Genomic DNA, 15,478 nt, shown 5'->3' with positions numbered 1-15,478 from the left:
GTGAAGTGTAACTGTGGTATAAAAATGATAAAATATAATAAATCAAGCAGAATGAGGAGGGAACTCAGCGAGAAGGTATTGAAATGTAAATATTTTAAAGGGACCTGGAGCAGAAAGACAAGGAGGAATTAACAAAACAGAACATAAAACCAAGCTTCTGGTATAGTTAAAGTTTCAGATGTGGTGTAAAACACATTGGAATATTAATTAAAAAAAATAATTAGAATAATAATTGGGACAAAAATGACGTCTTTCACACGTTTTTGTCGCTACGTTTGGTCATCGTACTTTGATAGGCTTCTCAATAATGGATATTTCGGTATTTAGGAAATTTAATTTACATTCGATCTGTCAGGAGGGTCATATTTAGAAGTGGGGATACTTGGGAATGTAGATGGAACACGACTTGACCAGTTGTGAAGTGTAACTGTGGTATAAAAATGAAAAAAATATAATAAATGAAGAAAATATACATACATCAAGCAGAATGAGGTGGGATTTCAGCAAGAAGGTATTGAAGTGAAAATAGTTAAAAGGGAACTGGAGGAGAAAAACAAGGAATAATTAACAAAACACCACCTAATACCAAGCCACTGGCACAGAAACAGTTTATGTGTTGTAAAAAACATTGTAATATGAAAAAATAATAGTTATAATAATTGGCACAAAAAGTGCATCTTTTCCATGCTTTTTCGCTCCGTTTGGTCATCGTACTTTGATAGGCTTCTTAATAATGGATAAGTCGGTATTTAGGAAGTTTAAAATACATTCGATCTGTCAGGGAGATCGAATTTATAAGTGGGGATACTTGGGATGGTAGATGGAACACAACTTGACCAGATGTGAAGTGTAACTGTGGTATAAACATGAGAAAATATAATAAATCAAGCAGAATGAGGCGGGAACTCAGCGAGAAGGTAATGAAGTGTAAATAGTTAAAAGGGACCTGGAGCAGAAAGACAAGGAGGAATTTACAAAACACAACCTAGAACCAAGCTACTGAAATAGTTACAGTTTCAGATGTGTTGGAAAACACATTCGAATATTAATTAAAAAATAATAAGAATAATAATTGGGACAAAAATGGCGTCTTTTATACGATTTCGTCACTCCGCTTGTTGATCGTACTTTGATAGGCTTCTTAATAATGGATATTTCGGTATTTAGGAAGTTTAATTTATATTCGATCTGTCAGGGAGGTCGAATTTACAAGTCGGGATACTTGGGATAGTAGATGGAACACGACATGACCAGATGTGAAGTGTAACTGTGGTATAAAAATGATCAAATATGATAAATCAAGCAGAATGAGGCAGGATTTCAGCAAGAAGGTAGTGAAGTGTAAATTGTTAAAAGGGAATTGGAGAACAAATACAAGGAATAATTAACAAAACACCACCTAATACCAAGCTACTGGAATATTTACATTTTCATATGTGGTGTAAAACACATTGTAAAATGAAAAAAATTATCATAATAATAATATTAATAATTGGCACAAAAAGTGCGTCTTTTACATGCTTTTTCGCTCCGTTTGGTCATCGCACTTTGATAGGCTTCTTAATAATGGATTTGTCTTATTTAGGAAATTTAAATTACATTCGATCTGTCAGGGAGGTCGAATTTACAAGTGGGGATACTTGGGATAGTAGATGGAACACAACTTGACCAGTCGTGAAGTGTAACTGTGGTAGAAAAATGATAAAGAAGGTAAAGAAGTGTAAATAGTTAAAAGGGACCTGGAGAAAAAAAAGACAAGGAGTAATTAACAAAACACAACCTAATACCAAGCTACTGGAATAGTTACTGTTTCATATGTGGTGTAAAACACATTGTAATATGAAAAAAAAAAATAATAATAATAATAATTGCCACAAAAAGTGCGTCTTTTACATGCTTTTTCGCTCCGTTTGGTCATCGTACTTTGATAGGCTTCCTAATAATGGATAAGTCGGTATTTAGGAAGTTTAAATTACATTCGATCTGTCAGGGAGGTCGAATTTACAAGTAGGATAACTTGACATCGTAGATGGATCACGACTTGTCCAGATGTGAAGTGTAAGTGTAGTATAAAAATGAAAAAAATATACATACATCAAGCAGAATGAGGCCGGATTTCAGCAAGAAGCTATTAAAGTGTAAATACTTGAAAGCGACATGGAGTAGAAAGACAAGGAGTAATTAACAAAACACAACCTAAAACCAAGCTACTGGCATAGTTACAGTTTCAGATGTGGTGGAAAACACATTAGAATATTAATAAAAAAATAATTATAATAATAATTGGGATAAAAAATGGCGTCTTTTATACGCTTTTGTCGCTCCGATTGGTCATCGTACTTTGATAGGCTTCTTAATAATGTATATTTCGATATTAACGAATTTTAATTTACATTAGATCTGTCAGTAGGGTCATATTTACAAGTGGAGATACTTGGGAATGTAGATGGAACACGACTTGACCAGATGTGAAGTGTAACTGTGGTATAAAAATGATAAAATATACATACATCAAGCAGAATGACCATTACAAACTGCATTCGATCAGCGAGTGAGGTCGTATGTACTAGTGGGAAACTCAAAATCTTTGATGTAATGTATAATTGTGGTATAAAAATTTATTTATATATATATATATATATATATATATATATATATATACATATATATATATATACATACATACATACACACATACATATATCATGCAGAATTAGCGGTAAACTCAGAGAAGGCATCAAAGAATAACATAATAAAGAGTTAGCTGGAGGAGGTGGTCAAGATGTAAATAAATAACACCTAAAATTGAGCTATTGCAGTTGGTTCATTTCAACCTGTGTTCAAAAACACATTTTAATAATAATAAAAATAATCATAATAATAACTGAAGACAATCTCACCTTTTTCACGCTGTTTCCGCTCCGTTGGGTCATGGGACATGGCTAGGATGTTTAAAAAGGGGATCGAATATGTCGTTTAAATCAATTGTAAATAATATTCGATCAACCAATAAGGTCCTAGTAACAAGTGGGAAACCCTGGATTAAAGGTGAAACACGACTTTACCAGATGTAATGTGTAATTGTGATATCAAAATGAGAAAATATGCATATATGAAACAGAATGATGCGGGAACTCAGCGAGAATGAATAAAAGAATAATCAGGAAGCTGGAGGAGAAGTGTCATGCTGGCTAGGCTAGACAATGACGGGTGAACACTCGCAGGGACGTTGCGATGCAAGATTTATTCAAACAAAACAGGGGAAAACACAAGAGTGCAGCAATAACGCATGGGGTACTGACTAAGCAGAACAAACGTGACAACGCAACATGGGCAAACTTGAAAGCCACCCGAGGCTGGTTGGTAGCCAGGGAAGCCAGGCGAGATAGGGAAGATAATGCTAGACCCAAACGTCACCGGCAGGGCCATTGAAACTAAAACGAGACACCGCGCTCGTCAGGCGCAACTAAACTTACTTGACTCGAACACTAGGGAATCGGTCGCCGAATCCTCCAGGCAACCAACCTGTCAACCAAAAAGCGAACTCCTCCTGAAGGTGAATCGGCTCTTACAGAGCGTACACTAGAGAACACCATAAACAGACCTAGAATCTCTGGAACAGCGAAGCCAACATACAGCTTGGCGTAACAAGTACAATTCTCGGCAACGAGAATGTCCGTGTTAGCTCCCTTTAGAACCCAGCTCTCAAGTGACCTAACTCAAAACATGAAATGAACGTAAATGACACACTTGAACAAACATGGCGTTGTACATAAATGGCTGTGAACATAAAAGTCCTTGAACTTGAAGCCTGTGGAGCGCGGTTCGGGACCGCCCCCGGGGCGGGCACGGCGACGCGGACCTGACAAGAAGGACAAGATGTAAATAGAAAAAACAGCTAAAATCGAACTGTTGGAGTACTAACAGTTTCACCTGTGGTCGAAAACACTTTCTAATAATAATAATAATAATAATAAAAATAATCATAATATTAACTGGCAACAATCACACCTTTCATACACTTTTCCGCTCAATCGGGTCATGGCACGTTGCTTGGCAGTTCAATGAAGGGAAATGTACCTTTGTAAGTATTGTTAAATTACACTTCATCAGTCAGTGATGTCGTATTTACACGGGGATAACATCTATAAATTATAGATGAATCAAGGGTTTAGCAGGTGTGTCTTTCCGTCGTTCCGCAGAGCTCCTCTCGTTAAGGTTCGAACGTAATACAAATTGTCAAGTCAAGTCAAGTCAAATTTATTTGTATAGCGCTTTTTACAACTGTTGTCGTCACAGCTTTACATAATTAGTACTTAATAAAGAACAGAGACAGAGAAGAAAGAAGGAATAACATGAAGCGTCAAAGACCCCCGTGAGCAAGCCAACGGCGACAGCGGCAAGGAAAAACTCCCTCAGAGCTGGAGGAAGAAACCTTGGGAGGAACCAAGACTCACAAGGGGGACCCATCCTCCTCTGGCCAGACTGTTTTAAACATTAATGATAAAAATTACCAAAGCAGATACAACAGAAAGTTGATGGTGGTGATATTAATAGTGTCAGACAGGCACGAGTCCATCTAGGTTTCAGCACGGCCACCAAACAGGCAGCAGCGGCTGGCGGGTGAGCCATGGGTGGTGGCGGGTTAAAGGATAAAGGATAAAGGATAAAGGTGCACGTATTCGTCACTGTACAGTGTGGACTGTACAGCGAAATGTGTCCTCCGCATTTAAACCATCTGGTAGTGAACACACACTCACACACACACACGTGTTAGGGGCAGTGAGTACACACACACACCCAGAGCGGTGGGCAGCCAACTCCAGCGCCCGGGGAGCAGAGAGGGTAAAGGGCCTTGCTCAAGGGCCCAACAGTGGCAGCTTGCCGAGCCCGGGAATCGAACCCACAACCCTGTTATCGATATCCCGGCGCTCTAACCGCTGAGCCACCACTGCCCAAGCCACCACTGCCCACTGGTTGAGGGTGGATCCGCTGGCCGGACTGGTAAGTGGCAGCTGGTTAGATGCAGGTAGAGGGGACCTCAGCGGGCAATCTTCCAGCAGATCGGGCTGGGTGGCCATTTACTCGAAGAAGGTAAAGAGAGAAAAGTTAGTTCTAAGAGGAATTTTATGGAGTGCAGAGAATGTTGAGAATCAGCATCTGGGTATGTCTGATGACTCCGGCAGGTCTGATTATCACAGCATAATTAAAAGTAGAGAGCCAGAAGGTAACACGGACACGGGTGTACCCTGAGAACACCAGCATCTATCTGCTCCACCGTCAACAAACCTGAGTGATCGCGTGTAAGCAGCGAGACGACAGCTCCAGCATCTCAGTGTACTACAATTCCCTGGGTCCGTGAACCCCTGGACCTGCAGCCCTTATCTAAGAAACATTAATTACCAAAAGCTAAACTAAACATAAGTTTTCAGCTTAGATTTAAAGATTGAGACTGTCTCTGAGTCCCGAACATTATCTGGAAGGTTATTCCAGAGCTGGGGGGCTTTATAGGAAAAGGCTCTTCCCCCTGCTGAGGTTTTCTGAATTTTGGGAACGCGTAAGAGGCCAGCACCCTGAGATCTAAGTAGTCTTGATGGTTCGTAATATACTATAAGATCCTGCAGGTACTCAGGAGCGAGGCCATGTAGGGCTTTATATGTTAATAAAAGAATTTTGTATTCAATACGGAATTTAACTGGGAGCCAATGAAGTGCTGATAGAACTGGACTGATATGGTCAAATTTTCTAGTTTTAGTAAGGACCCTGGCTGCAGCATTTTGCTTATATCTTGCCATATCTTACTTCTGCGTAGTTTGAAGATAAATCATTTATCTTTACAAATTGGAAGCGTCCAGTTAGATATGATTGGAACCATGATAGGGCTGTCCCTGTGATTCCAACCATTTTCTCTAATCTTTCTAGTAATATAGAATGATCTATTGTATCAAAGGCTGCACAAAGGTCTAGTAGGACTAATAAAGATACGTAGCCTTGATCAGAGGCAAGAAGGAGATCATTCGTAATCTTCACTAGGGCTGTCTCTGTGCTGTGATTGAGTCTAAATCCAGACTGGAATTTCTCATACATGTCATTTTTACTCAGGTATAAGCAGAGTTGTTGGGCCACAGCTTTTTCTAATATCTTAGATACAAAGGTTAAGTTTGAGATGGGTCTATAATTAGATAATACGCTAGGATCAAGATTTGGTTTCTTGATTAAAGGTTTTATAACTGCTATTTTAAGGGTTTGGGGTACATGCCCAAGGCTAAGGGATGAATTTACAATTGTTAAAAGAGGTCCGATTATAATTGGGAGAATTTCATTTAGCAATTTAGAGGGAATCGGGTCGAGTGTACATGTTGTACAATTAGCTGAGGATATAATTTTTTCTAGTTCAGGCTGTGGAAGTGGGTAGAAGGCTTCCAGCCTTTGTTCTACAACCAAGTTATGTTCTAAAGCAACTACATCAGGTGACGGCCATGTTTGATTTAATAAGCAGGGTTGGATTTGTTGTCTAATATTTTCTATTTTATTATTAAAATAGTCCATAAAAACATGACTGGTTAAAGATGTTGGGATCTGGGGTTAAGTATCTGCCTGGCTTTTAGTAAGTTTAGAGATCTCATTAAAAAGAATTCTGGGATTGTTTTTCTCGATCAGCGAGGCCAGATACACTGAGCGAGCTTTAATGAGTGCCTTTCTATATTGACTAAGGCTGTCCTTCCACGCAGAGTGGAACACCTCTAGTTTGGTCGTCCGCCATTTACGCTCTAGTTTCCGCACTGTTTGTTTTAAGGTACGAGTTTGATCACTGTACCACGGTGCGAGCCTTTTTTGCCTCATCATTTTATTTTTGAACGGTGCTACTTTGTCTAAGGTTGATCGAAGGGTATTCTCTAGATCGTTTGTTAATTTAACTAGCTCCGTTTGGTCTGACGGAGTGTAAGCTAAGGTCGAAAGGGGTGGGAGATTTTTAGTAAACTGTACAGCTGTCATTGGTGTTATTGTGCGCTTTAGGCAGTGTTGGGGAGAAGAATTTACATTTTGCCTTAGATGTAGCTCAAAGGAGATTAGATAATGGTCTGAAATTACTGAGCTTTAAGGTAGAATATTTAGCTGATCAATGCTAACACCCAGGGTCAGGACTAAATCTAGGGTATGATTACAGTAATGTGTGGGTCCAGTTATGTTTTGTATAATGCCAACAGAATCTAAAGTTGATACAAACGCCTTTGTTAATGGATCGTCTGCTTTTTCAAAGTGAATATTAAAATCTCCTACTATTAACTTTGTTGCTGCACACTGCCAAGTCTGCAGAAAAATTACTGAATTCTTTTAAAAATTCAGAGTAGGGCCCTGGAGGCCTATAAATATTAATCAGTGAGAAAACATTTTTATTTGTGGCCGGATTTGATATATTAATGTAGATAAGCTCAAAAGAAGTGAAGGTGTTAGTGTTTTTGAATAATCTCTAGTGTATTCTGATAGAATATACATACTCCACCTCCTTTGCCTGATAATCTAGGGCTATGTACATATTTATAGCCTGCGGGGGTGGCTTCATTTAGAGCTATATATTGATCAGGTCTAATCCAGGTTTCGGTTAGGCAGAAAACATCTAGTTTCTGATCACATATCATTTCATTTACGATCACTGCTTTTGAGGATAGTGATCTAATGTTAAGTAGACCGAGCTGTTATCGTTGAAATGAGAGATTTTAACACTGATTAAATGATTAAAACGAGCTGATCTAGATGTTCTCTGTTTGGCTTTAATTCGGGGCACAGACACAGTCTCAATACGGTGAAACCTGGGTGACGCCTCAAAGCAGCTCGCAGACGGTCGGTTTAGCCTGTCTGTCTGCGGCCTGGTCTCGGCTCTGGATTGTCAGCAGTCCTTTACACTCCTCTGCGACTAACTAGCAGACTATGCGCTATGCTGCACGAAAGTAAGGCAGCACCCTCCCGCGTGGGGTGGACACCATCCCTACCTAAAAAAACAGGCTTGCCCTCAAACTTTAACCAATTATCTATGAAGCCCACATGATTTTCGGAACACCACTTGGACATCCAGCGGTTCAGCGCTGTGAGTCAGCTGTAGGACACAGCGCCGCGCCTCATTGGGATGGGACCAGAGCAAATTACGGCATCGGACATCGTCTGGGCCAGTTTAACCACCTCTTTAATATTATCCTTAGTTATTTCTGACTGCCGCAGACGAATATCATTGGCCCCTACATGAATCACTATCCTCGAATATCTCCTGTTTGCTAGCCGCTTAAGGTTGCCGCTAATGTCCGGCGCTCTGGCTCCCGGTAAACAGCTAACGGTCACTGCTGGAGCCCCTAAAGGACTAGTTATCTTCAGATGTCGAACAATAGAGTCTCCTATTACCAGAGTTCTCTGAACAGGCTCCTCAGCGGGTGTTTCGCTGAGCGGGGCAAACCTGTTTGACACGCGAATCGGGGGGAGAGCGTGGTGTTCCGGTGGGCTAGCTTCGGCCTTTGCGCTAGCATTAGCCTTAGCTTTCCGGCTCTAACGCCGAGACATCACCCATTCGCCCCGCTGTGAGGGCTCTAACGCCGGAGTGGGGGGGGTGCTAGCTCTCCCTGAGGCAACGGGGGGCAACTCTTGCTCTCTATCCTTCAGTAACCCCATGATGCTCCACCTCTAACTGCTCCACCTTTTCCACCAGAGAGCTACTAACACACATTTAGTGCAAACACTATCATTATCACTAGCGGTGGGAAAAGGGTCTAGACTAAACATGCCACACTTCTCACACTCAAAAAGTCCAGCAACAGCCATAATAACATACAAACTTACCGCTTTCAGCTGATTTAGGCACCGAAATAAGGTTGTTGTGGGGTACTCCGCTTTTAAATAAACCTGTGGACTGTAAACACAATCTAAAAGCAGTTACGAGGAAAAGCGCTAGAAAGTGATAGAAAGGAGAAAGAACAAGCTAAACACGGAGACAGTGATTCCTCCAAGGACCGGGTCTGGAGTCAGGATTTCCCCTTTCCCAAAGTGGCCAGTGAAAGGATACACAGTGTAGGGGTTTCTAATAAAGTGGCCAGTGAAAGGATACACAGTGTAGGGGTTTCTAATATAGTGGCCAGTGAAAGGATACACAGCGTAGGGGTTTCTAATAAAGTGGCCAGTGAAAGGATACACAGTGTAGGGGTTTCTAATAAAGTGGCAAGTGAAAGGATACACAGCGTAGGGGTTTCTAATATAGTGGCCAGTGAAAGGATACACAGCGTAGGTCTTTCTAATAAAGTGGCCAGTGAGAGGATACACAGCGTAGGGGTTTCTAATATAGTGGCCAGTGAAAGGGTACACAGTGTAGGGGTTTCTAATATAGTGGCCAGTGAAAGGATACACAGTGTAGGGGTTTCTAATAAAGTGGCAAGTGAAAGGATACACAGTGTAGGGGTTTCTAATAAAGTGGCCAGTGAAAGGATACACAGCGTAGGGGTTTCTAATAAAGTGGCCAGTGAAAGGATACACAGCGTAGGGGTTTCTAATATAGTGGCCAGTGAAAGGATACACAGTGTAGGGGTTTCTAATATAGTGGCCAGTGAAAGGGTACACAGTGTAGGGGTTTCTAATATAGTGGCCAGTGAAAGGATACACAGTGTAGGGGTTTCTAATATAGTGGCCAGTGAAAGGATACACAGCGTAGGGGTTTCTAATAAAGTGGCCAGTGAAAGGATACACAGTGTAGGGGTTTCTAATATAGTGGCCAGTAAAAGGGTACACAGTGTAGGGGTTTCTAATATAGTGGCCAGTGAAAGGATACACAGTGTAGGGGTTTCTAATATAGTGGCCAGTGAAAGGATACACAGCGTAGGGGTTTCTAATAAAGTGGCCAGTGAAAGGATACACAGTGTAGGGGTTTCTAATATAGTGGCCAGTGAAAGGATACACAGCGTAGGTCTTTCTAATAAAGTGGCCAGTGAAAGGATACACAGTGTAGGGGTTTCTAATAAAGTGGATTTTCAACCCCTTCCCAGATTCATCTGCATCTACAGACCTTATTAGTGTTCACACACACACACACACACACACACACACACACACACACACACACACACACACACACACACACTCTACGTCACCCTCTGCAACTGGGTCCTGGTCAGTCCAGGTTAGGAACAGCATCTCCAGCACCATCAACCTGAACACGGGGCCTCTGCTGTTCACCCTGCTGACTCAGGACTGTGTGGTGAAACACAGCTCTGACCACATCATAAAGTTCACCGATGACTCAGCAGTGCTGGGTCTGATCAGCAAAGGCCACGAGTCAGCACACAGAGAGGAGGTGCATGTGAAGGCCACAGGTCTACAGTCATTGAAAGAGGAGGCAGGACTTCCTCTGATCTTTTTACGGTTTCTGTTTGTTGTCTTTAATGTTTGCACTTCAACTCTCAGCTGAAGTAAATGAATTCATTTCACAGTGCTTCACTTCTACAGGCTTCCTTCTCCTGCTCCATTCTGAAGGTAATCTTGGTTTAATCTGTTTCTCTGAAGAATCCAGATCTGATCAGGCTTTAAGATGTGTTCTATCAATCTAACCTGACCTGATGTTCTTGAGGGCTTCCAGTGGTTTGGATGTTGAAGCAAACTCACTGTATTTAGATGTATGAGGGCATCTCCTGGTTGTAGATTGTAGACTGGGCTGTTTGGTGTCTGAGCTTCCTGATGTGTTTCTTTTTTATAAGAATGAATCAGATGGGTGATCTGGTCATGCCTAAAAAGCTCTGCTCTCTCTGGTTATCTGTATCTTTTTGTCTAATGTTTTCTTTAACTGAATCCATTCTGCTCCTCTACCAGGGAAATGCTCCCTGTGTCACTGGCTGCAACACAAGCCCAAAGCATGATCCATCCAGCCCCTTGCTTAACAGTTGGAGAGATGTTCTCTTCATTAACTTCTGCAACCTTTCTTTTGCACACATACCTTTGATCACTGCAGATCTCTAGTGTAACTTCACCATTAGTCCACAGGACCTGTTCACAAAGTGCATCAGTCCTGTAAAACAGGACGCAGGATTTCTTCTGATGACTCTTCAGTGACAATCATATTTGTAAAGGTGTTGCTGCACAGTAGAACAGTGCTCCACCACTGAAGATTAGGCTGAATCTTCCTGAAGGTCTCACTCAGTGAAACATGACTTTGATCTCTCTGAAAGATCTCTAGGTCATCCAGACTCACCTCCACCTCCACTGTTCCTGTTAACTGCCCGTTCTTAATTACATTAGGAGCTGAGGACACCGCTAGCTGAGAACACCATAGCCTAAACAAGCTGATGAAGTTCTGAGAGCTGGTAAAAGGTATCTACACACTGAACATTACAGCTGAATTACCTTTATTTCCATAAACAGACACAACATGTGCAGCATGATGAAGCAGACATGGAACATTATAAACGATGGACGATTCGGAGAAGGAGGAGTGATCCACAGTTCAGTGCTGAGAGGGTAGTAACCTTCGTCTGGTAACTTCTGTCCTCATGAACTCTTCTTCTTCTGCTGCTTTTTCTTATTTTTATGACAGGATGACCCGTCCCGTTCCCCTGCAGTCTGTACAGAGGTCCGGTTACACTGACCCGCTCCGCCCTGTTCCCCTGCAGTCTGTACAGAGGTCCGGTTACACTGACCCGCTCCATCCCGTTCCCCTGCAGTCTATTCAGAGGTCCGGTTACACTGACCCGCTCCGTCCTGTTCCCCTGCAGTCTGTCCAGAGGTCCGGTTACACTGACCCGATCCATCCCGTTCCCCTGCAGTCTGTACAGAGGTCCGGTTACACTGACCCGCTCCATCCCGTTCCCCTGCAGTCTATTCAGAGGTCCGGTTACACTGACCCGCTCCGTTCCGTTCCCCTGCAGTCTGTTCAGAGGTCCGGTTACACTGACCCGCTCTGTTCCGTTCCCCTGCAGTCTGTTCAGAGGTCCAGTTACACTGACCCGCTCCGTCCCGTTCCCCTGCAGTCTGTACAGAGGTCCGGTTACACTGACCCGCTCTGTTCCGTTCCCCTGCAGTCTGTTCAGAGGTCCAGTTACACTGACCCGCTCCGTCCCGTTCCCCTGCAGTCTGTTCAGAGGTCCGGTTACACTGACCCGCTCCGTCCCCTTCCCCTACTTCATCATCCTCTTCTGGTTTCTCCTGATTTGCACTGTGCTGTGGTTTATCTGTGTTTCTCGAGAACCATGAAGTTAATGAAGGTAATGAAGGTAACCAGCTTTGTGTAGATTGATCCAATCTGTGAGTGAAACATCAGAGAAATCATTAGTACTGCTGAATAAAGATTTAACCCGTTTTATAAAGAATTCATCATGATCAGTGTTACCATCAGGAGGGAGGTGAAGCTGAACAAGTGATGTTAGAAGGCTTTAAAGGGGACAGTACCAACACAAGACAGCAGCACTACTCACACACTGCTTTTGTCAATGTGGAGGACTAACTACTGTCTGTCCACTAGAGGCTCAGTGCTGAAATATCCCTGACTAGAACAGATCTCTATATTAAAGCAGCAGTGATTACAATATTAATACTGGTACTAAAAGGGAAGATTCATTAGCAGATTTACCAGGATATTAAGAGCAAATACATTTTCTCCTGTAAAATGAAGGATCACCAGTATGTTCACTGTGTGAGTGATAATTCCCCCTCACCTCTTTAACATGTGATGTTAGAAATTCATTTCTCAGAAAGATGCATTTGATTAATATCATTTTCTTAAATAAGTTTTGTTACTCCTGCAACTCATCTACAGACTCTGCTCGTCCACTCACTCAGCTGATTGACCAATGGATTAAAAAGGGACATTCTGATGTGTTCAGACTGAGAACATGAGAAACATCCCAGCTGCACTTTACTGTAATAATAATATATAATAATAGGTAATAATAATAATTATAATAATAATAATAGGTTAATACTGAACCTGACTTTACTGAACAATCAGACTATATTTAATAATAATATATAATAATAATAATAATTATAGGTAATAATAATAATAATAATAATAATAGGTTAATACTGAACCTGACTTTACTGAACCTGACTTTACTGAACAATCAGACTATATTTAATAATAATAATAATAATAATAATAGGTAATAATAATAATAATAATAGGTAATAATAATAATAATAGGTAATAATAATAATAATAATAATAATAGGTTAATACTGAACCTGACTTTACTGAACCTGACTTTACTGAACAATCAGACTATATTTAATAATAATAATAATAATAATAATAGGTAATAATAATAATAATAATAGGTAATAATAATAATAATAATAATAATAGGTTAATACTGAACCTGACTTTACTGAACCTGACTTTACTGAACAATCAGACTATATTTAATAATAGGTAATAAGCATAATAATAATAATAATAATAATAATAATAATAGGTTAATACTGAACCTGACTTTACTGAACAATCAGACTATATTTAATAATAATAATAATAATAATAATAATAATAGGTTAATACTGAACCTGACTTTACTGAACAATCAGACTATATTTAATAATAATATATAATAATAATAATAATAATAGGTTAATACTGAACCTGACTTTACTGAACAATCAGACTATATTTAATAATAATAATAATAATAATAATAATAATAGGTTAATACTGAACCTGACTTTACTGAACAATCAGACTATATTTAATAATAATATATAATAATAATAATAGGTAATAATAATAATAATAATAATAGGTTAATACTGAACCTGACTTTACTGAACAATCAGACTATATTTAATAATAATAATAATAATAATAATAATAATAGATTAATACTGAACCTGACTTTACTGAACCTGACTTTACTGAACAATCAGACTATATTTAATAATAATATATAATAATAATAGGTAATAACAATAATAATAATAATATAATAATAATAATAATAATAATAATAATAATAAAAGGTTAATACTGAACCTGACTTTACTGAACAATCAGACTATATTTAATAATAATAATATATAATAATAATAATAATAATAATAATAATAGGTTAATACTGAACCTGACTTTACTGAACAATCAGACTATATTTAATAATAATACAGAATAATAATAGGTAATAATAACAATAATAATAATAGGTTAATACTGAACCTGACTTTACTGAACAATCAGACTATATTTAATAATAATACATAATAATAATAGGTAATAATAATAATAATAATAATAATAATAATAATAATAATAGGTTAATACTGAACCTGACTTTACTGAACCTGACTTTACTGAACAATCAGACTATATTTAATAATAATATATAATAATAATAGGTAATAATAATAATAATAGGTAATAATAATAATAATAATAGGTAATAATAATAATAATAGGTAATAATAATAATAATAATAATAATAATAGGTTAATACTTAACCTGACTTTACTGAACCTGACTTTACTGAACAATCAGACTATATTTAATAATAGGTAATAAGCATAATAATAATAATAATAGGTTAATACTGAACCTGACTTTACTGAACAATCAGACTATATTTAATAATAATATATAATAATAATAATAATAATAGGTTAATACTGAACCTGACTTTACTGAACAATCAGACTATATTTAATAATAATATATAATAATAATAATAGGTAATAATAATAATAATAATAATAATAATAGGTTAATACTGAACCTGACTTTACTGAACAATCAGACTATATTTAATAATAATAGGTAATAATAATAATAATAGGTAATAATAATAATAATAATAATAATAGGTAATAATAATAATAATAATAATAATAATAATAGGTTAATACTGAACCTGACTTTACTGAACCTGACTTTACTGAACAATCACACTATATTTAATAATAATAATAATAATAATAATAATAATAATAGGTTAATACTGAACCTGACTTTACTGAACAATCAGACTATATTTAATAATAATAGGTAATAATAATAATAATAATAATAATAATAGGTAATAATAATAATAATAATAATAATAGGTTAATACTGAACCTGACTTCACTGAACCTGACTTTACTGAACAATCAGACTATATTTAATAATAATAGGTAATAATAATAATAATAATAATAATAATAATAATAGGTTAATACTGACCCTGACTTTACTGAACAATCAGACTATATTTAATAATAATATATAATAATAATAATAGGTAATAATAATAATAATAATAATAATAATAGGTTAATACTGAACCTGACTTTACTGAACCTGACTTTACTGAACAATCAGACTATATTTAATAATAATAATAGGTTAATACTGAACCTGACTTTACTGAACAATCAGACTATATTTAATAATATATAATAATATTAATAATAATAGGTAATAATAATAATAATAATAATAATAATAGGTTAATACTGAACCTGACTCATCATCATAATAGGTAATAATAATAA

The 15,478-nt window shown here is 38.0% G+C and overlaps 1 protein-coding gene across 1 annotated transcript in view; it reads right to left on the bottom strand.

Annotated features, from left to right (window-relative positions):
• Nucleotides 1–11,355: 11,355 nt before the first annotated feature.
• The window catches only part of LOC140539848 (uncharacterized), an 81,508-nt gene continuing 77,385 nt past the window's right edge, over nucleotides 11,356–15,478 (bottom strand). Inside the window, exon 55 of the mRNA XM_072662647.1 lies at nucleotides 11,356–12,265. Coding sequence (XP_072518748.1) covers nucleotides 11,842–12,265 — 424 coding nt within the window. The 3' untranslated portion in view covers nucleotides 11,356–11,841. The remainder of the gene's footprint in view (nucleotides 12,266–15,478) is intronic.

The sequence above is a fragment of the Salminus brasiliensis genome, chromosome 18, assembly GCF_030463535.1.
Source record: "Salminus brasiliensis chromosome 18, fSalBra1.hap2, whole genome shotgun sequence".
In the NCBI taxonomy this organism is placed as follows: domain Eukaryota; kingdom Metazoa; phylum Chordata; class Actinopteri; order Characiformes; family Bryconidae; genus Salminus; species Salminus brasiliensis.
This window is presented reverse-complemented; position numbering and strand designations above follow the sequence as displayed.